Source organism: Stegodyphus dumicola, chromosome 10 (assembly GCF_044657685.1).
Source record: "Stegodyphus dumicola isolate Sdum_Otavi_A_Nest chromosome 10, ASM4465768v1".
Taxonomy (NCBI): Eukaryota; Metazoa; Arthropoda; class Arachnida; order Araneae; family Eresidae; genus Stegodyphus; species Stegodyphus dumicola.
This window is the reverse complement of record NC_140777.1, coordinates 122410279-122436267: the sequence shown is the minus strand read 5'-3', so window position 1 is coordinate 122436267 and position 25989 is coordinate 122410279. Positions and strand designations below refer to the sequence as shown.

General features: G+C 35.0%; 1 protein-coding gene across 4 annotated transcripts in view; it reads right to left on the bottom strand.

Annotated features, from left to right (window-relative positions):
* LOC118204271 (saccharopine dehydrogenase-like oxidoreductase) overlaps positions 1-25989 on the bottom strand; it is a 117046-nt gene that overhangs the window by 46829 nt on the left and 44228 nt on the right. For all 4 annotated transcript variants that reach the window (XM_085825471.1, XM_085825470.1, XM_085825472.1 and 1 more), the window contains one exon: positions 4860-4977. In XM_085825471.1, coding sequence (XP_085681597.1) covers positions 4860-4977 — 118 coding nt within the window. The remainder of the gene's footprint in view (positions 1-4859; positions 4978-25989) is intronic.

The following is a 25989-nucleotide window of genomic DNA, read 5'->3' as shown; positions in this document are numbered from 1 at the left end:
GGTGTTCTGTTTGAGATCATCGCAATGAAGTTAATCACAGGAATATTTTTAACCAATCACCTACCAATCTGCCAATAAACTAAAAATCACCGTACAAGCGTTCTTGTGTTTTGTACGACAGTTTTCGTTTAATATTGCTGAGTGGTTAAAACGGAGATTGCTGATGACTGGAATCGCTACAAAACCCTTCAGATAGCTTAAGAGTCGTAAGCAAATTATTCTTTAAAGCATCTCCCCCAAATCATAATTTTTAGTTAACGTAAACAGATGATTCAGGTGAATTATAGGATCATTTGCAGGGCATCTAAAGTATAGGACATTTTTTCTTCTATTTCTGTGCGTCTAAATGATAGTTATGGTTTGAGCAGCTCTGAGAGTTTCCTAAAAGCAATACAAAAATTGATTTTTCGCATTGACTCAGCTTGCATTTCATGAAACATTTTTCTCCAACATGAGATGCTGTTTCATAAAAACTTATTAGCAACAGAAGTATTTTCGAAATTGCAAGTCTTGCTATACCCTGCCACTGTTTTATAAATTAAGTTCGTTTTTACTGTAAAATAACGAAAAACGTAAAGGTAATAATTCCCCGAATTTTGAAATCACATTAAGAAAGTCCCACTTAATACCAAAATCATTTAGAGTTTCATTAATAGAGTCCATCTTTTCAACAGGAAATTCAGTATTAGACTGACTTATTCGAAAGCAAAATCCGGTAGCTTAGTTAATTAAATTGAAAAATTGCAATAATTAGCCGTTTGTACGTTAAATATATAAAATTTCAAAAATAAATGATATAGTATTATAAATAAGAAAAATTTACGAGACGGAGAGTTTTAACAGCAAACAAAATCAAATGAATTACTGAAATATTTGAAATTACGCTTAAAGCCCATTGAAAGCTGTTTCGATCTCCCATATATATATATATATATATATATATATATATAAACTAAATATCATTCATGGAACACTTTGTAACTTTCTAAGTACAAAACTTAGACTTCTTTCTACTTCTTCTTCTTTGGAACTTCTTAACTAATTAGTAATTGTTTATTGCCAAACCTATAGGCAGATATTAAGAAGTCATCTTTAATGGTTGGACAGTTATCGCTTCTGTTCACACTTAACTAAAATTACACAAGACTAAAAATAAAATCTAATACAACCTTTATTAGCCACTACTTGCGATAATACGACTAAATGTAGCTACAAAACAAATGCTACAACTTCTTGTTCGACAATGAACTACAGCTACTAGTCGCTAAGTTAACATTATGACCTGATTAATTAACAAAAGCCTATCTAGAGTTATAATACTACTTTTCAGATAGGATGGAAAACACTATTGTTAACTTTCTAACTAGGGTCCACCAGCGGCCGAGCGGTAAAAGCCGCTGAACACTGGTACTTCCACCTGGGGCTCGAGTCCCGGCAGACCGGCTGGCTGCAGGAGTATTTTTGTGGTTTGGTACGAGGAAGTTTTCTTTAAAACGACCTTCAAGGGGCATTCCTCCCTTTCCCTGTATTGCCTAAGGAATTTTTTTAAATTTATGCTGCGACTTTGCGATACTTAAGTTTTATTAATATTTGGACTTGAGTTAAATTTTATCTTGACCTTCTTGATTTAAGTCACAACAGTCGCTCAGACAAGAATGTTACGCAAATTTAGTTGGGCGAAGTTACGCATGAGGTATAGTTTCATTAATGTTTGAACGTAAAGACTAGCGGAGATTTCCGTCACATCGCCCGCTGTGCTGTACTGGCTCACTTACTCTTTCCTGCTGTATTTGCGAACGGATAAAGTTAGTTAATCACTATGCCATGATTAGTGTTTCGCGATTTCATAGATAGTGCGGTTTACCACATATTTAGTTTTATGCTTAAACTTGGTCGACAGTAATTTGAAATTTATGGACCAGGGCAAGTCGTTTCATCTCCTAATTTTCTGCAAACAGGAAGTCAATTATTTTACTCTGAGTTAAAATTTTAATTGTTAATCTTTATTTTATTATTAATTGGCCTGTATACGTGTTGATAGTTAAATATTTAAAGCACCAACACACTGAGCATTTTTTTTCATATTGCAGACTTTATAACATCTTCAAATCACTCGTTTGAATGTCTCTACAGATACGCCTCTTTTATTAACGATTACTCTCTTTTTTCTGGAATTAATTGATCAAGATAATGATTTTCTTAGGCTTATAAGTATTTCAGATGAATCAATGATTCATATTTCAAAGAAAATGAACATATGGTGCCCGAATTTGGGGCTGAGAGAAGCCATACACTGCTTTACGGACTGAACGCTACCTAAACCCCAGTGTAGTAAATACACCATCTTGTTAGAGGTTTATCTACTGTTGGAGCTCTTATAGCTATGGGTAATTTAAGAGAAATTTAGAGAAAGCTCCGAAGTCAAGATTTTATAAAGGTTAGTATAGAATAAAGTTATTGAGCCTTTCCTTTTATAGAACCCACTGTTTCATCGAATGTTTTACAGGACACGATAGAGTTTTATATTTCACCAGACTTTTAATAGATTACCAGTAGAAAAGTTCAGGACAAAATAATTCATCTTCAATTTTTAACATTTTGAAATTGTTGGGTAGCAAACAGATTGCCGGACATCATCCTCTTGACGTTTTATAGGTTATATTATATCTGTATGTATATCTGACTTAAAGTTTTAATATCACTGTATGATATTAAAACTTTAAGGAAAGAATAATTCAAGCTTTAGTAATTGCCACTTATGATATTCTAGTGAAAGAGGGAGAAACTGAATATATATTAGATGTTCTTCATAAACTGGCGACGAAGCTATGAGTTAGAAAAATATCTAATCCATATCAAATTTCCCTTCAATTAATGGATCTTCATTAGGTAATAGAGTGCAATGAAAAGCATGAATACTTTTGAAATTCGGTTCCGACCTCCTTCTTCCAGCATTCATTAACAAAATAAAAGAGTTTAAAATGTGAAAAAAAAATGCATTGACGGCAAAGTTTGAGAAGGAGCATTGAAAAATAACGGAGACCATATTGAATTAAGCTGATATTTAGGGAGAGGAAAATTTCGGATTCAGAATTATAAAACAAATTTATTTAACTATATGTGGAAACTTACGAATTACAATTTTCGGACTCGACTCCATACATCGTCTTAGATTTCAAGTGAAATAAATGTGATCTAAAAAAAAGATGCTTAAATTATTTTTTTTCTCGTAACACCTACAGCTCGTGTATGAAAAAAAAATCACCGCTGTTTGCGGGATCTCACAGAATACATACGTCAAATTAAAAACTTAAATAGTTTGTGGAGTTTCCCTTATTTTGCATAACAAATTATTTTAAATTTGATACCTTTCCTGAACTCCTCTCCGCATTTCCTCGTCAGGATGTAAATTTAAGGTTAAGTAAAGTGTGTATTTAAATGGATGAATCACTGAGTTTATTCAGTAGTGCCCGCATCGAGATAGCCGTAAAACAACATACATTTGACGTATAGAATAGCGGAACCTGGAGTTTATTCAGGCTAGTACGCCCCTAAGCCATTTCAGAAAATCGTCGCTTCTGTTAGGTTTTGTTGAGTCAACCCTATGCTAGACGTAACTTGACGTGCTAATTCAGCAGTATTCTATTTTAGATTTGAATTGATTTATACTATACGTTTAAATTCCACCGCAAGTGGTCGGTGTTATTGTAAAGCAGGATTTCCGTGCCTTTCTGTTCTGAGTTGACACAGCAAACTTACACAGCAAAGTCCTACAATACACATTTACTCAGGCTTCTAAATACGTGAGTAAGTTCGCAAAATGCTAATGCCAATTTAGGTAACTCTTAAGATATGGACGAAAAATAGTGCGAAAGTTAGCAGTCATTGCCGACAACTTACTCCGAACTTCAAAAACTTTGCTGACATATGCATTAACTAATTTGCATAATAGTGGTAGCCCGAAGAAAGTAGGTTAGGTTAAGTTATTTGAATACGGTAAAGCTAAGAGGGCTTATTTGCTTAAGAAAACGGATGATTTCGCGGAGAGCTTAAGGAAAACTGGCTCGTATTCGCGCTACACATTGGATAAGCTATAAAAGGCAACCATGCAGCCAGCCCGTTTGATTGGAATCAAAACCCAAGCTAGATCGAACTACCAGTATTCAGCGATCTTAACCATTCGGCCGCCGGTGAGACCTCCGACAGTAAGGTGACAATAAAGATAAAAATAATAATTTTAGCTGAAGGCATTTTTATTATTAATTTGTTCGCTTGTTGCTCTGTAATTCTGTGCTGAAACACAGTAGTGTCATTAACGGGTAAATCCTACATTAGTTCCATTTTCAAGGAAAGCTGCTTGTGCTGTGAATCTTCTAAGTCATAAAAAATATAAAGTTTGTTAAATAATGAATATAAATGTAAATGAACACTGGTAGTTCGGTCTGAGGTTCGAATCCCGCGAACGGGCTGGCTGCATGGGCGTTTTCGTGGTTTTCCCCATGTGTAACGTGTATACGAGCCAGTTTCCCTTAGAAAGTCCTCCACGAAAGGCATCCCTCCCTTTAGGCAGATAGCCCTCGTGTGCTTTGCCATAATTAAATACACCACACCAAAAGATTTATAAAATATTAGATGCAGAAGGAAAAATATTTCCAGAAAATTTTATGAACACCCAGTTCATCCGTAACTTAAAGCACTGAAATTAAAATAAGTACATTAAAATAACCTTTGAAAAATATTTATATAAAATAAATCTTAAGATGAAAATATGGATATGGATATAAAAATGGTATGATTTCAACCAAGTTTTATGTAACATGAAATAAATGATACTTTAAGATGTCCATAATTTTGCTTACTGGCCTTTTCTTGAAATAATCCAAATTTAATTTGTTACTTATTCTTATAATCCGCTCATCCGGGCTGAAGTACCATACGCACCAGCTTTTAACAATATTACTATAAAACACAGGACCCCTAAAAGATTCGAAATTACACAAATAATTATTTACAAACAAGAATATAATTAACAGTAGACACAGATTCTTAAAGTAACATAGATTACAGCAATATAAGCAAAAATATTGGCAGAAAAATTGTTTATTATGTATGAAATATATAATGGCTTCTTAGCATCCGTCATTAATCCGTTCCAAAAACATGCCAGTCTAAACGTATACCAAACGAATTTTTTCACTAAGAAATAAATAAAAAATAATCTTGTTGTTATTACTATAACATTGTTTAACACTAAAATACAAATGTAATAGCTGAAATATTGTACATAAATATCTTTTGTTTATGTAAAGTACCGAAAAACATTTCTACCGTATCATACAAATAAAAAAAAATATAAATATTGTTGCGTGCGTACGGGTTCGTTATGAAATGAATGCACAAGTCCGATGAAAAATGAACAAAAATTTATTATTATCACAACAAAAATGCTTAAATTTTCTCAAATTATCATGCAGTATTACAATATCTCACAGTAGTTATCTTTTAACTACTCAAATGTCCAATAGAACGTAATTCAAAACAGCTAAAGAACGCTAATCCGCGAATTCGCTACAATCAACAAGAGCAGTTCTCTAAACAACAACAAGCTAAGCAGCAACTACAAACTGAGATGTTTTCCTCCTTTTTTAGACATCCTTTTTTAGACTTTTTTAGACAAGATTTTAAAATCACGCGCTAGAATTTTCCAGTACTTTCTCGAAATCAAAAAGAGATATTTATTTATTTAACGCACGCGCTCTTGTATTTTTAATTTTTCCGGCTTAGCTTTCTTTTAATATTCGTCACGCGCTGCACTGCGCAAGAAATAAAACCATTTAATTTATAATTGAACTAACATTAGCTTTTTAAATACCAAATTCGTAACACTGCCCCCTTCCCAAGGACTGCACGTCCCGGGCAGTACAATCCCTGGACAGGAAGCTAAACTTACAACTGTGGCATAAATGCATTAATAAGCATTACATTACAATAGTAAACAACATGAACAATAAATGCAATACATAAAACAAATCAAATGCTATCAAATACTAAATACAAAACAAATACTAAATACAAAACAAATACTAAATACAAATCAAATACTAAATACAAATCAAATACTAAATACACATTTATAAACAAAAAGGACCATGGTCTGATACTATTTACAATTATTTACATTACGTACTATGGCCATAGTAATGAGCTAACCTGTCGTAATGAACGACTTTAGGTTTAGATTTCGAAGACTTACGAATCCGAACCACGACGTCATTCAGCCTTTTTAAGACTGTATACGGGCCATCCCAAGGTGACTGTAATTTCGGACAAAGTCCTTTCCGTCGAGTCGGATTCCACAACCACACCTTGTCTCCTTCGTGGAACTGATGTTCAGTAGCTCTTGTATCGTAGCGGGTCTTCATCTTCTCCGTCGCCAAGTTGACTCGCTCTCGTGCAAAGTTGTGCATCACTTCAAACCGGGCCTGGAGATCTTGAATATATTCCTCAGACGATGAAGGAGCATCCGGAGGGCGGCCAAACAATAGATCACAAGGCAGACGAAGGTCACGACCGAAGAGCATCTGTGATGGAGAATAGCCGGTAGTCTCGTGGACAGCACTGCGGTAAGCCAGTAAAAAGAGTGGTAATTTCTTGTCCCAGTCCTGTTGGTTTCTGGAAACCACTAATGAGAGGTTATTAAGGATGGTTCGATTGAACCTCTCTACCATGCCGTCCGACTGGGGATGCAATGGCGTCGTTTGAGTTTTGTCAATGCCGAGTAGTTTGCATAGTTCTTTGATTACTGCCGAGGCAAAATTACTTCCCTGATCGGAATGTAACTGAAGAGGCACTCCGAACCTGGAAATCCAGTGCTGTATCATTACCTCAGTTACTGTGACAGCCTCTTGATCAGGAATAGGATAAGCTTCCGGCCACTTGGTGAAGTAATCAATGACAACGAGTATGTATTTGTTGCCATCAGCAGTTCGTGGCAGAGGTCCCAGGATGTCAAAGGCGATACGTTCAAAAGGCGCCCCTACGTTGTAACGTTGCAGCTTGCCTCGGCTGCGTCTCCTCGGTCCTTTCCGACCTGCACAGGCATCGCAAGATCGGCACCACTTTTGCACGTCATCCTTTGCATTATTCCAGTAAAAGCGCTCACGAACTCTCTGCAAGGTCTTCATTATTCCAAAGTGACCTCCAGTAGGGGTGCTATGTAACTCTTTAAGGACATCAGGAATGCGGGATCTTGGAAGTATAAGTTGCCATCGGAACGTCTTCCCATCATCCGATTCGAATTTCCGGTATAAGACGCCGTTTCGAATGTGAAGTGAATCCCAGAGTGCCCAGTATTGTTTGGTTGTAGGACTACAGATAGAAATGTCCTGCCAGGTAGGCTTTCTGTTTGATGACTCCATTAAATCAATTATGGGTTTAATGTCGCGGTCTTTCCTGACTTCATCATCACTCCACGGTTCTCGACCAGCCGATGTTGATGTTGTAATTTGTCTTGCGACTGGAGTCAGCAGCTCGTATTTCGCTTCCACCCTGGAACAATATCGGCAGCTTTCTTGGCAAGGTCTTCTAGACAGGGCGTCGGCGTTTCCGTGTGATGATCCCTTACGATGACGGATAGTGATGTCATATTCTTGGAGTCTCTGTATCCACCTGGCTATTTGACCCTCAAGATTCTTGAAATTTAAAAGCCAGGTCAATGATGCATGATCGGTGCGGAGCAGGAATTTTCTGCCGTATAGATAGTGATGGAACTGTTCTACAGCTTTGACTATGGCGAGCAACTCTTTCCTGGTGACACAATAATTCCTCTCTGGTTTAGACAGGCACTTGCTTCAGTATGCCACTACACGTTCTTGGCCGTCTATTTCTTGGGACAAAACAGCACCAACACTTTCATTACTCGCGTCGGTGTCGAGAATAAATGGTCGGTCAAGCTGAGGATACGTCAGGATTGGAGCAGATGTTAAAGCCTCCTTTAAGTTGTTAAATGCATCCTCGCATTCTTTTTCCAGGATTTAACCGCTGATACCTTTTCAGGATCCGTGCGCACACCTCCTGCAGAGATGACATGTCCCAGGTAAGTCACTTCCTTTCGAAACAATTTGCATTTAGCGGGAGTCAGCTTCAGATTGGCCTCTTTCAGTTTCTGAAGCACCTTTCTAAGATTTTCTAGATGCTCTTCAAAACTCTTTCCGACGATGATGATATCGTCCAGGTATATCAGACAGGCTTCGTAGGAAAGGCCTTTCAAAACAGTCTCCATAAGACGTTCGAATGTTGCCGGCGCATTACACAGTCCAAACGGCATCACTTTGAACTGCCAAAGTCCTTGTCCGTAGTAAATGCTGTCTTTTCTCGGTCATCAGGATGGAGTTCCCTGCAATATGACGATAGATACAGGAGCCAACGTTACCATCATCCGAAAAGATTTGGCTCAACAACTGGGAAGCAAACTTATCTGGACGCCGCCCTGCGTTACCCTACAGACTGTGTCCGGTGAGAAGATCAACATCGATGGAAAAGTAAATGCTAACATCACGTTTGGAAGTGCCGCTTACCATCACATGGCATATGTAGCAGAGATCACTGATTCTTGCATACTCGGATTGGACTTTCTAAGGAAATACAATTTTTCCTTGGACTTTAAAAATAACGAATTGCATTCTACATCTGAGGACATAGCGTTATTTGGAGTCAATGATGAAGTTAAATCTGTCCATAAAATCATAGCACAAGACAATATTACAATACCGGCAAGAACAGAAATTTTACTTCCTGGATCCATAGCCGAAAACAGAAATTTCCGCTACGGCATCATAGAATATCCCAATAACTGTAATAGCCCAAAAGGAGTACTAGTAGCCTCAACACTCGTCGACCTATCCAGAACGGTTATCCCGGTGAGAGTCGCCAATGTAACTGAGAAGGGGAGAATTATTAAGAAAGGTGAAGTGGTTGCAGCATGTACTCCAGTAACCACCGTTGAAAGAAAGAGTAACATCCAAGAATCCGTGTCCTCAGAGAGAATTACATCGGAGTTATTGCAGAATGCGCAATTAAACGATAAAGAGAGGAATGCTGCCGATCGCGTCATTAAAGATCTTCAAGTTGTTTTCTCCCGCTCGTCTTCTGACGTGGGTCGAACTAGTTTGACACAACATAGAATAGATACCGGCGATCATCCCCCGATCAAGCAACATCCAAGACGTCTACCGTTTGCTAAACAGGAAGAGGTGCGAACACTGTTAAAAGATATGAAAGAAAGCGATGTCATCGAGCCTTCAGTAAGTCCATGGGCATCTCCCATCGTCCTAGTCAGAAAGAAAGACGGCTCAACAAGATTTTGCGTCGACTATCGCCGGTTGAATGAGGTTACGAAGAAAGACAGTTACCCTCTTCCTAGAATTGATGACATTTTAGACACTCTTTCTGGAAGCAAGTGGTTCTCAACACTTGATTTAAAGAGTGGGTATTGGCAGGTAGAAATCCATCCTGATGACCGAGAAAAGACGGCATTTACTACGGGACAAGGACTTTGGCAGTTCAAAGTGATGCCGTTTGGACTGCGTAATGCGCCGGCAACATTCGAACGTCTTATGGAGACTGTTTTGAAAGGCCTTTCCTACGAAGCCTGTCTGATATACCTGGACGATATCATCATCGTCGGAAAGAGTTTTGAAGAGCTGACACCAAAAATTGTTGCGTGCGTACGGGTTCGTTACGAAATGAATGCACAAGTCCGATGAAAAATGAACAAAAATTTATTATTATCACAACAAAAATGCTTAAATTTTCTCAAATTATCATGCAGTATTACAATATCTCACAGTAGTTATCTTTTAACTACTCAAATGTCCAATAGAACGTAATTCAAAACAGCTAAAGAACGCTAATCCGCGAATTCGCTACAATCAACAAGAGCAGTTCTCTAAAGAACAACAAACTAAACAGCAACTACAAACTGAGATGTTTTCCTCCTTTTATAAGATTTTAAAATCACGCGCTAGAATTTTCCAGTACTTTCTCGAAATCAAAAAGAGATATTTATTTATTTAACGCACGCGCTCTTGTATTTTTAATTTTTCCGGCTTAGCTTTCTTTTAATATTCGTCACGCGCTGCACTGCGCGAGAAATAAAACCATTTAATTTATAATTGAACTAACATTAGCTTTTTAAATACCAAATTCGTAACAATATTTTTCTGTACATAAATGTTTTTTTTTCCCAGGTAAAAAGTAATTTTTTAACATTTTCAAATTTGTCTTATTTTTGTTTGGTAATCAATTTCAAACCTTTCGCAACGTTAGACGAAGTAATAGCGTATTTTTTTTTGTTTCACAATCGTAGACACCATACTAATACTCTGCATACGGTACGCAACTGCCACGTCCCAGTATGCATACCATATTCATACTTTTATGAATTTCTTTTTTTTTCACCTCCATGGTGGTCCTAACAATTATTTTCTTCTTAGCTTGACTCTCCTCATTAACTTTGCTAAAACTCATTGGCAATGAAATTACGAAAACACTTTTACTAAAAAACACAAAATCCCTTGAAAATTCAGAGTTATAGTGAGACTTATTTACTGAATAGACATAATGAAGCTTGTGGCGGTCCAAAATCTCAAAAGAGGTAAGCAAGAGCAGAGCACGTTGTCGTGATTCATCGAACTCGATTCGTAATCCAAACTATCTTATACCAAACAAACATTTTTGCGTCAAACAAGACGTATACCAATTCGGGCGTGTTTCAAAATGGACGTACACCGAAGTACCAAAACTACTTACAACTGTAGACTACTTTTCCACATAGCCACCTACAAGACAGAGACATTTGTCGAAATGCGAAGTAGGTTTTCCTATCCGTTCGTTTTAGAAATTTGCTGCTTATTAATGGAGCCAATTCTTTATACTTTTCAACAGATTCCTCTTGCTATGCAAAAGTTGAGTTTTATCACACTTTTATTTTCGAAAAAAGATGTGTATCTCTGGCAGAAAGATCAGGGTTGTTAGGAGAATGCTGAAATAGATTCCTATGAAATATCTAGAACAGTATTTATATTCATTCAGTTATATGACAGTGAAGTTCAGTTGTCATGAAAAGAAACAACACGAGACAACATTTCCCTCTTTCGTTTTGAAGATTTCTGCGAAGTTTTATTTAAGTTTCACAATATGTGAAAGGCATCATAATAATTTCATGTTCCTAGGTACTTTTTTGCATTCTCAGAATAGTCTTGCCATTTGCTTTTCATCTGAGAAAATTTGTTTCAATTTTCAAGTTCGCTTGGGAACTTTGTCTGCATTCGTTAACGAGATGGCACTTTAGTTGCAATATTAAAAAACTTCACTTAAATTTCGTTATCAGGCATTCTCTTTTTCAAAATTATTCCGCCTTAGATTGATACTAATTCAAATATATATCATAATTGCTTTCTTTTTTGTGATTTTGTACATTTCCGTTAGAAATTTTAGCGCCTGCTTTTCATAAAACTTTAGTGTCCAACTCTTTCTGTGATGATTTTATAAAGTACCATTCCAGAAACATGGGGGAATTCCAAAGAAAGCTTTTAGTGAAACGATGCTTTTCGATAACATGATGGTAACTTGCTAAATGAAATTTGCAGTTATTAATACTAATGATATCCTATGATTTGATAGTTAGAAATGGATGAAACATTATTCATAGCTACAACAATAAACAACATTCAAACAACAGCAACAACAACAACAAAAAAAAAAAAATGTAGAAGAATCACATTTAATGACACTTCCCGAAAACATTCGATAGATAAAATAACGGTAAAAGCTTTAAACTTACTATCTTAAAACCCGTCGTTCTTAGATCCTCGCAAGTTCAGGATTATCGAATCTAATTCTTTACTGTATAGAAGTTCGGTCCGAGGTTCGAATCCCGCGAACGGGCTGGCTGCATGGGTGTTTTCGTGGTTTTCCCCATGTGTAACGTGTATACGAGCCAGTTTCCCTTAGAAAGTCCTCCACGAAAGGCATCCCTCCTCTCAGGCAGATAGCCCTAGTGTGCTTTGCCATAATTAAATACACCACACCACTTTACTGTATAGAGCAAAACAGGTAAATTTTCATGTCCTATCATCCTGACGATTTCTTAACGCTATACCGTCATAATGATGCCAACAACTTTATGCAAGTCAGAGCGATTGTTCATCAAGACATAAGCCCTCCTAGAAGTGCCCTGACATAAAGGTACCGGCTCCTCATCAAAAGTTCCTTTCTCCAATTTATAAATTGTGTTTCATAATGCTGCCTGTATCTTTTGAGGAAACTGCGTCAAGACCCCTAATAAAAATATGAAGGTCCCACACAAAAGTTGCTTTCTTCAAGCTATAAGCTGAACTTTATAATGCTGCCGCCCTTATAAGGGTACGGATTTTTTTATGCCAGGGCATCCATGGAAAACAGTGGTACACTTATAGAAGTGTTTCTGCCCCTTTATGATGAAGATTGCGCCAAGACAAAAATCGTCATAAAGGTACTGCACTCTGCACACTTGTTCTAGTTATAAACTTAACTTTATAAGGATGTCATATACTCTTTTTATCGTTATGAACAATAGTTAACTTGCCGAAAGTATCAGCACTTTGATTCAAGTCAGATACTGTTTACTTAGATCTTCACAGGGATGTCCTGGAATCTTGCATTTTTCATGCTACAAGCCTAAATTCCCAAGGGTGCCGCCAACTTTATTGAATTCGACAATTATTCATATAAGTGGCATTAAATCGATTGTAATATTTCATTATTTAACAAATAATTATATTTGTTATCCTTGATATTGGAGTGGCAACGCCACATTTGATATCGTCTGTATTTTGCATATTGTAACCGTTCCTAAGCAGTGTAAAAAAAAATGTAAAAATATTCATTATTCTAAAAGATTTACCAGTTTGTAGATGATTCAAAGTTTATCAAGAAAGAAATAGTAAAAGTAAGATAGAGCGTGATGCTGTAATGGATAAGCATGTATCTTAAATTATCTATCTCCGTGAACTAAAAATAAAATTTATGTTTACTGAAAAGATAAGCTGTTATTTCGTTAAATATTGCAAAACACGTTATAAAATATGCAAAAGTATTCAAATGGTGCCTTATAAATTTAAGCTCTAAACTTAGCTTTATAAGGATACCAGATAATCTCTATGCATTGATGAACAATGGTTAACTTGCCACTTTTGTTTTAATCTAATACTCTTAGATTAAAAATTATTTCTTGTTTTGTTTCAATTTATTCTTGCAGCGTGCAATAAGTTACTTGAATGTCGATTTGCTATATACCTTGATTCATGTCGGACATTGCTTGCTTAGATCTTCAAAGGGACGTCTGGAATCTTGGCTACACTTTTTACGGCACTAGCTAAACTTCCCAACGGCGTCGCCACTTTTATTGAATTCGACAATTATTCAGTTAGATCGTTTCATTTTTGTTTTTAATGCCGAAGCATCCTTGTTCCTTGGCGAATAATGTTCAACTTGCATAAAGGTGCTAGTACCTTTATGTAAGTTGGTCTGCACCGGTCAGACCACAGCCTCTGGATTGTTATAGCCGAAAACATCGCGGCAAAAACACCGCGGACGAAAACTTCGCGGACAAAACAACGCAAGGCGAAAACGTCGTGCTACAAAACATCGTGGGAGAAAACATCGCAATACAAAATATCGTCGTCGAAAATAAAGCGGTTCAAAAACTTCACAGTTTAAAAATATCGCCGTCGAAAATATCGTGGTAAAAAATAAAGTATCTGCAAATCATCACATGACGATAACATCGCAGACATGCTTTTTTCAGGCTTTAATAATTGTAAATGGATATTCCGATGATGATTTGTGAGCGCAAGATGGAAAGAAGGATACCTAATTTTTACTTTCATGTTTTTTATTCACTAATAAATTTTTCCTGATAAAGTAAGAAGAAAACTTAAGCATAGAAAATTATTGCAACTTATAGCATTTAACAGAATTTTCAACCGACACAGTTAACTAACAAAAGTCATTAATAAATAATTTTTTATAAAGTTTTTACTGATAATTGTCATAAAAATATAATCTAAAAAAGATTAGAAAAAAGAAGGTAAGTAACTGCATGACATTAAAATATGAGAAAATCGCTAACTTAATTATGAGATTATATTCTTCACTTTTGTTTTAATCTAATACTCTGTAAAGTTGCGCGCTTCCAACCTGCACGCAACAAAGTGGTGACTGATGAGAACTGGAAATAGACCAAAGTCTTGAGAAGGGTTTAAATCCCTTTTTATTCAACTTTAGAAATTACAAATACGTGCTCTTGACGCTCACAAACTACGCCGACCCGGCGGTAAAATAAAAATAAGAAACTGAAAAGAGATAATAACAAGTGACTAACTACGAGGCTCTCTAAACGTAACTAACCTCACCGCGTTCTAAAATACCGCTGATAATTCAGAAAACTCTGAATATTACATTGAAAGATTAACAATTTGCCGAGGCAAGCACACAGGCCGAAACGCGTGGTTCTTCAATTTCTAACTAGCCACCTCCACACTCGTGAAGCAAGAAAGCACCTTTTCGAACTCGTTTTCTTTCTATTTAACTCAGAATACTTCCGCTGATAATTTGAATCCTTGCACGTTCTACTAAAATTTACATACTCTGGCATTGGCAGTTCCAGGGGAAAGTAAGGCTTAACAGGAAAGATAGTTTAAACTTAAAATAAATGTTAGTTAAAATAAATATAAACCTTACAACTCTTAGAGTGAAAATTATTTCTTGTTTAGTTTCAGTTTATTCTTGCAGCGTGCAGTCAGTTACTTGAATGTCTATTTGCTAGTTCTGACGAAAGTCAGCTATATAATATTTCAGTAGTGTTTGGATTTACTAGATTATGCCAAAGCACACTACGGCTATCTGCTTAAAAGGTGGGATTCCTTTGTGGAGTACATTCTCAAAAACTGGTTCATATGCACATTATACATCAGGAAAATCACGAAACCTTCGCGCAGTCTTTTTTTTTTTTTTTTTTTTTTTTTTTTTTTTTTTAAGAAATAATGTATACTTGCAGTGAATCTTCTTGGCAATGAACTACCTCCCTAAGACGAACAATGTTTTTGAAAGCAATAAACATATGTTTTAATCATTACGCAAGTTCACCACATCCATACAAGATTAAAAAGATTCAGTGGTTGATTTAAATTGGATTGCTTACATTTATTCTTAGATTTAGACCGCCCAGTCGGTATGGGGAGCCGGGCTGCGGTACCAAAAGTCCCGGGCTTGAATCTCGGAGAAGGCATGGTTGTAACTGTCCGTGCCTTCATAGGAGGTAATGGTGGTCCACCTATTTGGTGCCTCCATAGTAAAGTGACCATCACTGACCTGAGTCTTCACCACTTCTGAGTGGCCAAGCCGAATTCGGCTGAGGGCCCGCCATTGGTAAAAAAAAATTTTTTTTTTTAGATTTAGACATTTTTTATGAAGCTCTTAAAAGTATTTTATTTAATTTTTCATATACATTTTATTCGAAAATTTTGTAGTTACTTATTAAACTTACAGTGTCCAACTTCCTAAGAAAATTTTTAATGTTTTTTTTCTGTGTTTCTTAATTTCAAAATATATTCTATTTTGTGGCGATTCTTTGCTGTCGGAATTCTTTGCCTAGTAACTTTGAAGGGACTAGTTTTTCTTGTAAATTTTTAATTAAAGATAAAATTTAATGAAATAAAAACTTAATCAAATTTCCCTTAAATTTTATTCAAGGATAAAAACTGCACATTGACATTTACATTGACTTTTATTTTCAGTGACTGAAACATTTCAAGTACACTTTTTTTTTTTTTTTTATTTAAATGATTTGTTTGGAATAAGAAGATGTAAATTTTTATGTATTACTTTAAATGTTTTATAAACATATGATTTTGAATATCACCATAACTAAATTTTACAATCCGAATTCGCTTCGTACATGATTATTTTTTAATTAAAATAATCAGAAAGAATATTTTTTCAATAAAATTGAAGTATTTAGTGTTCTACGCATTCAACTAAAAGTATCTAACACATTTTGGAGAAAGATGTCTTTAAAGAACGCATGTTTTCCATAGTTCACGTTTTAAATCAAACAAAAATATCTTTTTCATCTTTATACTCCATGGGGTTAGCCATTTCTTATAATGCGTTCTCTTTAATATACATGCAAGGCTTTAATTAGTATGTTGGTTGTGATCCATACTGTATATTAATACTTGTATATATTCAAATTACATGCTTTTTTTTTGGAGCACTGGTTTGCTCAGACTCCCTCTTTTTTGTTCATTTAATTGCAGCAACATGTTTAATTTTTATATGGTGGCGATGGTGTGGGAGTGTGAGAAGTTGCATATAGTCCTTATTTATTTTAAATATTGTCCTCATTCATCTTTTCAGTCTTTATTATATTGTATATTGTCCTTATTTATTTTGGTAATAACCTTGGTTTCTTATTGATCCTGTGACTCAATTATTTTAATGCTTGTTATATGTTAGCGCACATTTCCCACTGAAAATATATTATAAAACTCTATTGATATACGTCTTCATATTAAACATCTTTTGGATGCAAGAACCACAATTAATTCAAATAGACTCATGAATCTTTGAAATTTTTTATGAGCCAAAATTTATAATTTTACGTGTGATATATGCAAAATATCAAAAACAAGGATGTACAAGTTGTCAAAATATAAAATCTTCAAATGAACGGAAAATTACTCTTTTTTTTTTTTTTTTTTGAAGAGTTTAAAAACATTTAACAAATGCGTTTGAAGATAATTTTTCTGCTTTAAATCTGAAAAACTAAATACTGAAAATTTAAAAAACATCTTAAATTGTTTAACTCTTTCAGTCCCCATTTATTTGTTTGTTTCAACTGACTTGATTTTTTTATCTATTCTTGGTAATTTTCACAAATGACGTTACAGAAATTGGTAGTCTGTAACTAAGCCTCTATAAGAAGAGGCGCGGGATAATTTTGTAGTGGAGATGTTAGAAATGATGCCTTCTACCAGTGGGACATTAACTATGTAATAAATTGATGCGTGTAATTCCATCTAGGCTTCTTTAAACATCTACTGGGACTTATATAACCCATTGGGACTGAAAAGGTTAAGGGAGAGAATTAAATGCTATATTTCACCTCATTTACAATTTTCAGAATATTGATTTATGAGTTTTTTACAAAAGTTCATATTTTAATAAATGATTTAGTTTCGCATTTTATATTCAGTTATTTTATTCATAAATTGAAATTTTTCTTTCATCTATAGTAGCATATATTTGTTTGAAAGAGAAGTGAGAATCAGGGTTTGGCTGGAAACTAGCAATCTGTATGCAAGATGAAAGCAAATAGGAACTTTTCGGGAAACTAACGCTTGAAGCGTTCTGAGTATTGAGCTGAAAAAAAAGCTAAGCGGCTGAACTCGGGGGGGGGGGGGACGAATTACAGCTAATTATACTATTGAGAAAAGTCAACCGTGAGAGCGTTTCGATCAAGCTTAACTCCTGGGGATCTGCCCCCTCTTGGCGCTTAAGGCTATTTGGTTAATAAAAGACAGCTGAAAATTTCCGTCATTACTGATGATGCTTCACCAACGGACCAAGGCGTTTGGATTACGGAGTACCTTTGCAATTAATTGCAATCACCTCCACATCATCGTTAATAAAATTGAAATAAATAAGAGACAAGCAATCGGTAAAGTTAAAGGAAAGAGCAGTTATGGGATGATGCTTCACGTACAGACAGAAATAGCATATCTTAACTTATTAGTATTTGTATGTTTTACAGCTACCATGCAGTTTAAAAAGAGAACTCAGAAAAGTTTAGTTTAGAGTTTACCAAACATGTTTAAATCGCCCTTCCTTGTTTGTTTTTGATAAAGCCCTTTGCCTCTTTTGCATATATGTATTCATACATACAGATTTATTTAATTAATATTTAATTTCATCAATGAATTTTATTAAAATATAGATTTAATTGACAGTTTTTCTTTTTCTTTCTTTTTTGGCCAAACTTCAGCAATACGAATAATTAATAATACAACATTTTAATCTTTTTCCAATAAAATTACATATTCATGTAGTTCGATTAAAGATGCGAAACTTCCCGATTATATGTATGATAAAAACATAAATTTAAACTTTGTCGCTGAGAATAGAAAATATTTAGAATCTGAGGAACAAGATTTTCCAAAATTAAATAATTTTTTTTAAATTATATAAATTTTAAGCAGTGTATTTTCAGAACTGTGCAATATGCATTTATTTCTTTATTATTAAATACTTCTTCAGACCAATAAGAGAAATATACATATTTTATTGAAGCATGTTTTAATCTATCAAAATAACTAAAAATTTGGTGTCCGGTCTTTACACACAAACATTATAAAATTGTCGATGTCTTTGTTGTGTCACAGGATCAACGCGCATTCGTAAATATTACTAAAATGCATTATTATAATATGTAATATAATAAGGACTACTAAATACGGACAATATACAAAAAAGGACTGTATATAGTCTTCTTATATACGCACCATCACCACTACACTTTATATAAAAATTAGTCATGTTGCAATAATAAAATGAAAAAAAAAAAAAGAGTTTATTTGTTTATTTATTTTTGAGCAATCCAGCACTCAAAAAAGCATGTGATTCGACTATATAGAAGTATAAATATGTAGTATGAATCACAACCAACATGCTAATTAAGCCTTACATGAATATTAAAGAGAATGCATATCCCATATAAAAAATAGCTAACTCTCTGAAGTTATAAACATATATGCAACATTTTGTTCCTTTTGTTTCATGTAGATACAATAATAAACATTGTAGTAGTGTTTTTATGGCTGGGAAAAGAGATAGAGAAGCCTTTTTTCCTTCCTGTGAAGTGAAAGATGAAGAAAATGTTTAACCTTGAGGTAAAGAAATCAGAGAAGCAATTAGTACATTTGTTATTTACAGTGGTGTACATGGATAAACTGAATTCTACATTTACCTAATAACGCACCTCTCATTGAGTTAGCTAATTCACAGTATATCTTTGTTTATTATTATGAACTGTGAAGCTAAAACTGCTGTTAATTACAGATGAAGAAAAACTATAAGATTTGTAAAATTATTAAAACAAAAAGATACTTTTGTTTGATTTAAAAATATGGAAATTAGCATGCCTTCTTTCAAGATATCTTTTTCCAATATTTTAATGCATAGAAGCACTAAATACTTTCAATTTATTAGAAAAATATTCTTTCTGGTTAATTTAATTAAAAAATAATAATGCAACGAAGCGAAACCGGATTTTAAAATTTAGTTACGATTGATATTCAAAATCATATGTTTCTAAAGCATTTAAAATGATACATAAAAATGTTACATTTTCTTATTCCAAAAATTTTGTCATTTAAATACAAAATAATTGTACTTGAAACGTTTCAGTCGCTGAAAATAAAAGTCAATGTAAAATATGTGCAGTTTTTATCCTTAAAAATTACATAAGGGAAATTTGATTAAGTTTTTATTTCAATGAATTTTATCTTTAATTAAAAATTTACAAGAAAAATTAGTCGCTTCAAAGTTGCTAGGCAAAGAATTCCGACGACATAGAATCGCCACAAAATAGAATCTCACTCAGAAATTCAGAAATATTAATTTTAATTTCGCTATAGATTTCTGGAGTGCATAAATTAAAATATTCTGAAAATTAAGAAACATGGAAGAAAAACATTAAAAATTGTCTTAGGAAGTTGGTCACTGTAAGTTAAGTAACTACGAAATTTTGGAATAAAATGTATATGAAAAATTAAATAATACTTTTACAGTGCTAATAAGAAACGTCTAAATCTAAAAGTAAATGTAAGCAATCCAATTGAACGCGACCACTCAAAATTCCATATCTTTTTAACCCTCTGGCTGCTCATGCCGCGATTTCCACGGGCAACTCAAATGTAGCAAAATCTGCTCATCCCGCGATTTCCGTGGGCATGTGTTTTTCTTTCTTTATTGAGGAGCACTTCTCGTTTTTGCCCCGTTTAACGCCTGAAATAAATTATATACAGTATTAGATGTTCAGTTTGCGTTTTTGGTGAAGAGATATACAGATATCGTTAGCTGTCCATTAAATTGCGGCATTTGAAGGCACGTGGTATTATTGCTCAAATTCCGCTTTTTGCGCTTTTTCTTGCAGAAATGGCTGCTAGAAAACATTCAGAGATTATCTTGAATAACTAATAAATTATTGAATTATTAATTAGATTTTTTGATTAATAATTAGATTGATTATTAATTAGATTTATTAGATTTATTGAATCTGGTCAAAAACTATGAAGTTGGACTTTGCCTTGAACCCTATTTTGAACTCTATCATACTAAGCTGCATTTCTAAGGTATTTTTTCCTCAGTGCTTCATGTTTTCTTAAATTTTATATATTTTACTTTTTATATTATGCAATAAATTGAAATTAACTGTAATTCGACTGAAATTTTTTTTTTTTTTTTTTTTTTTTTTTTTTTTTTTTTTTTTTTTTTTGTTGATAACATCTGAAATTGGTTTTTCGGGCAACTTAGTTTCTCATGATAAAATCTATATAAAAATATATTTTCTAGAAAGGAAAAATGCATTTTCAATTCTCCAATATATATAAATTTAAAATATGAAAAAAAAATTTGCACAATTTTTGAAGCGATTTCGATCTACAAATTGAGCAGTCAGAGGGTTAATCTTGTGTACATGTGGTGAACTTGCGTAATGATTAAAACATATGTTTATTGTTCTGTGGTGATGGCGATAAGGAGCGCGCCTTGCGCCCTCCGATAAGTGTGGCAACCCTAGAGGAGAAGTTTCTTACGAGTAGCGAGCAGAGCGAAACAGGCAGGCTGTCGGGGAGTATGCGCGATGTTCCTAAATAAAGTTTAATTTTTATTGTGCACTATGTCTTGTTAATATTTATATTAATGCAGTAAGAACATAATCTGTGATATAGAATTTGAGGATTGGTGGTAAAAACATAACCGGAAATTTCCATAATGGTAACCTGGACTGTGTTAAATCGTATGAACAGTTCTCAAGCACTTTCGGTTTTGACTACAAGCCATCACTCAAGATCTCCAAACCAGAAGTAATGGATTACATCGGTTTTCATCCTCCGAATCACAGATGAGTAGTAATTATAGATCATTTTATAATTCTGTTTTTACTTATCATTTAATTTCATTTTCTTTAGTTAAATTTTTCCTTTTATTTTGGCTTAAAAACCTTGCACAATGTCTGATGTTCATGCCGGCCAAATTCCGGTTTATAACCGATCAGACCCATCTTTATGGTTTATTATGTGTGAAAGTACCTTTGCTCTTGCCACCCCCAAACCTATCACAGAATCCATTACTAAATATAATTATATAGTTGCTCATCTTCCTCCAGATATTGCATCAATAGTACGGGATTTACTTATGAAACCAGACCCTATTGATCCATATGCAAAGCTTAAAACTGAGTTAATAAATCGTTCAGGAGAATCTTCTCAGCAAGAAATTCGCCAATTATTATCTGGAGAAGAATTAGGTTCTCGAAAACCTTCCGATTTGCTTAGAAATATGAAACGTGGAGCAGAAACTTTAAATGTTCCTGATAACTTAATGTTAGAATTATTCCTTCAACGTTTGCCTTCGACTGTTCAGTCTATTTTGGCAGCGGTTTCCAATTTAACTGTAGATAAAGCTGCAGAAATTGCCGACAGAATTTTAGAAGTAAATCCAACCCCAGGGACTTGTGCCGTTTCTCGCACAGTCGATCAGTCTCTTGAGGATAAATTATTTAAACAAATAGAAAAATTAAACAAACGTATTGATCGCATTTCTCTTTCTCGTGGTCGCTCGCCAAACCGCGGAGATCGCAATAGAGAAAGAAGCAATTCCAAAAGGAGAGATTATTCTGTTTGCTGGTATCATAGACGTTTTGGGAAAAAGTGTAGAGATGACAAATGTACAAAACCTTGTTCATGGCAGGGAAACGAAACCAGCAAAGAATAGAGGCGACTTATTCTTTGCCTCAAGTTTCACGTCGCCTGTTCGTTCGTGACCGTAGAACAAACCTTTCATTCTTGGTCGATACCGGCTCTGACGTGTCCTTACTTCCAGCAAATAATTCTCAAAAACGGAATTCGTCCCAACAAACACTTTTCGCTGTTAATTCTTCTACTATTCATGTTTATGGTCAAAAAACACTTTCTTTGGATTTCAAATTAAGACGACAGTTTACATGGACTTTTCTTATAGCAAATGTTAGTACACCCATTCTTGGAGCAGATTTTCTCCATTTCTTTGAATTGGTGCCTGATCTCAGAAACAAATGTCTCAAAGATTTAAAAACGCATTTTAAAACCGTCGGTTGCGTGAAAAATGCAAGCATTTATTCAGTAAAAACTGTATTTAGTGATACACCATATCACAAAATTTTAAAAGAATTTCCTTCAGTTACTAGATTACCAGATCCTAACCAACTTGTTAAACACAACACCGTTCATTATATCATAACTAAAGGTCCACCTGTGGTTGCAAAACCTCGTCGGTTAGCTCCAGATCGCTTAAAAATAGCAAAACAAGAATTTCAAACTATGATGCAATTGGGGCATTTGAGACCTTCGAGCAGCAATTATGCATCCCCACTTCACATGGTTCCAAAAAAGGGAAGTCTGGAATGGAGACCTGTAGGAGATTATCGAGCATTGAACGCTCAAACAATAAAAGACAAATACCCTATTCCATGTTTAGCCGATTTTACTGCTGCATTGCACGGTACTAAAATTTTTAGTCATGTCGACCTGATTAAGGCATACCAGCAAATACCAATTAACCCAGCCGACATCCACAAAACCGCCATATGCACACCATTCGGTTTATTCGAAAGTATCCGTATGCAATTCGGCTTATGCAATGCATCTGCGACTTTTCAACGTTTTATAGATGAAGTCACGCGGGATTTAGAAGGCGTTTACGCTTTTGTCGATGACTTGCTCATAGCCTCTAAAGATTCTGAGGAACATTGCAGGCATTTGAAAGCTTTATTTTCCAAACTTCAGGAATATGGAATTTGCATAAATGTTTCAAAATGCACCTTTGGTCAAACATCTATTGATTTCTTAGGTTTTCACCTTAGTGAAAACGGAATTGAACCTCTTCCTGACAAAGTCAAATGTATTTTAGATTTTCCTCACCCTACCACTCTCACTCAGCTTCGCCGATTTTTAGGCATGTTTAACTTTTATAGATGTTTCATACCTAAAGCAGCACATATTCTTTCTCCTTTAATAAAATTGTTAGAAGGCTATATTAATAAAAAGAAATCTCGTTCTCGTGTTCAGGATTCATCCCCACAATTAAATTGGAACGAGAATGCTGAACAAGCCTTTATTGCTGCCAAAAATGCCATTGCTCAGGCTACCCTTTTGAGACACCCTATTCCCGGAGCCCAGCTAAGCATCTGGGTAGATGCCTCAGACGTCGCAATAGGCGGCACACTTATGCAGTTGTCTCAACAAACATGGGAACCTATAACATTTTTCTCTATGAAACTCAGTAAAAGTCAACAGAAATGGTCCGCGTACGATAGGGAATTATTTTCTATTTATTCTGCAATTAAGAAATTCCGACACATGTTAGAGGGCAGAAATTTTATAATTTATACGGATCAAAAACCGTTAATATACGCTTTTAAACAGAACCCTCATAAATGTTCACCTCGACAATTGCGACATTTAGATTTTATTTCTCAGTACTCTACTGATATTAGGCATGTGCAAGGTTCAAAAAACGTCGTTGCTGACGCTCTTTCAAGAATCGAAATTGATTCCATAACAAAATCTCCATTTTTGGATTTTAAAAAATTTTCGGAAGCTCAACGGCATGATCCGGAGGTACAAGACCTTCTCAAAAACAACACATCATCTTTGAAACTGGAATTTAAACCGTGCCAATATTCTGATGGTAATATTCTTTGTGACATATCAACGGACATTCCTCGTCCATTTGTTCCGAATTCCTTTCGCAGACTCATCTTTAATCATCTGCATAATCTGTCACATCCAGGAATTGCAGCTACTACGAAGCTTATTTGTTCTCGTTATGTATGGCCCGATATGAAACGTCATATCAAAAATTGGGTGAAATCCTGTGAATCTTGCCAAAAATCGAAAATTACTAGGCATACTAAAGCACCACTGGGCACATTCTCTCTTCCTGATGCACGTTTTTCAGAAATCCATATGGATATCGTCGGACCGTTACCTCCATCAGAAGGCAACGTGTACCTTTTGACTCTAATAGATAGATTCTCCAGATGGCCTGAAGCCATTCCCATCCCGGATATGAAAACGGAAACCATTTGCAGAGCCATCTTCAACTGTTGGATATCTCGTTTTGGCTGCCCATCGATCATAACAACAGACCAAGTTTCTCAAATGAGCCAGATGGCCTGAAGCCATTCCCATCCCGGATATGAAAACGGAAACCATTTGCAGAGCCATCTTCAACTGTTGGATATCTCGTTTTGGCTGCCCATCGATCATAACAACAGACCAAGGTTCTCAAATGAGATCCGCACTTTTTGCAGAATTCACGCGCATTTTGGGTACGAACAGAATCACAACAACAGCCTATCATCCAATGTCCAACGGCATTGTTGAACGATTTCATCGACATTTAAAATCTTCTCTCAAGGCTCACGAGACCAATAACTGGACTGAAACACTACCAGTTGTTATGCTTGGTATTCGGACAGCCGTAAAGGAAGATCTACAGTCATCTTGTGCTGAACTGGTGTACGGCACAACTCTTAAGCTGCCCAGTGATATGATAACGTCATCTAAGATATCTCCGTATGACACACAATTTATCACGAATCTTAGGCATAGAATGCAACAATTGAATCCAATAGCAACATCTGCACATTGCCAAGAAAAATGTTACGTAAGTGCTACCTTAAAGTCGTGTACGCATGTATACTTACGTGTCGATCGAGTAAAGCCACCTCTGTGCCAACCATATACAGGTCCGCATAAAGTCCTTTCTAGAACGGACAAAACTTTCACAATTGATGTTAACGGTCTGAAATCTACTGTGTCTATAGACCGTGTGAAACCAGCCTATTTGCTTTCGGACTCTAATTTGCCTGAACTGAAAACAAATAAAGACTTAAAGACAGTTCAGCAGAATAAATCTGCAAACGAACTCTCTAAGACACAAACTGTCACCAGATCGGGAAGACATGTTCACTTCCCTAAGAAACTTGCTTCTTACATAACAATTTAAAACATTTCTTTTAAATTCATATCTTAACATATTTTTTGTTATTTCATTTTTATTATATGTGTCAATACCTTGTTATATATTGAATTGCATTTTGATCTTTTCTAATTTTATATTCTAATTTTGTAATCATAAAAAAAAATACCCGACAGCACGGATACTCTGAGATAATTTCATAACCTATGTCGTTCCTTTGAATAGCCATTAAAGGAACTGGGGGGAAACTCTGTGGTGATGGCGATAAGGAGCGCGCTTTGCGCCCTCCGATAAGTGTGGCAACCCTAGAGGAGAAGTTTCTTACGAGTAGCGAGCAGAGCGAAACAGGCAGGCTGTCGGGGAGTATGCGCGATGTTCCTAAATAAAGTTTAATTTTTATTGTGCACTATGTCTTGTTAATATTTATATTAATGCAGTAAGAACATAATCTGTGATATGGAATTTGAGGATTGGTGGTAAAAACATAACAGGAAATCTCTCTCAAAACAATCTCAAAACATTGTTCGTCTTAGGGAGATAGTCACCAAGAAGGTATACATTATTTCTAAAAAAAAAAAAAAAAAAAAAAAAAAAAAAAAAAAAACCTGCGTAAAGATTTTCGTGATTTTCCTAAAGTATAATGTG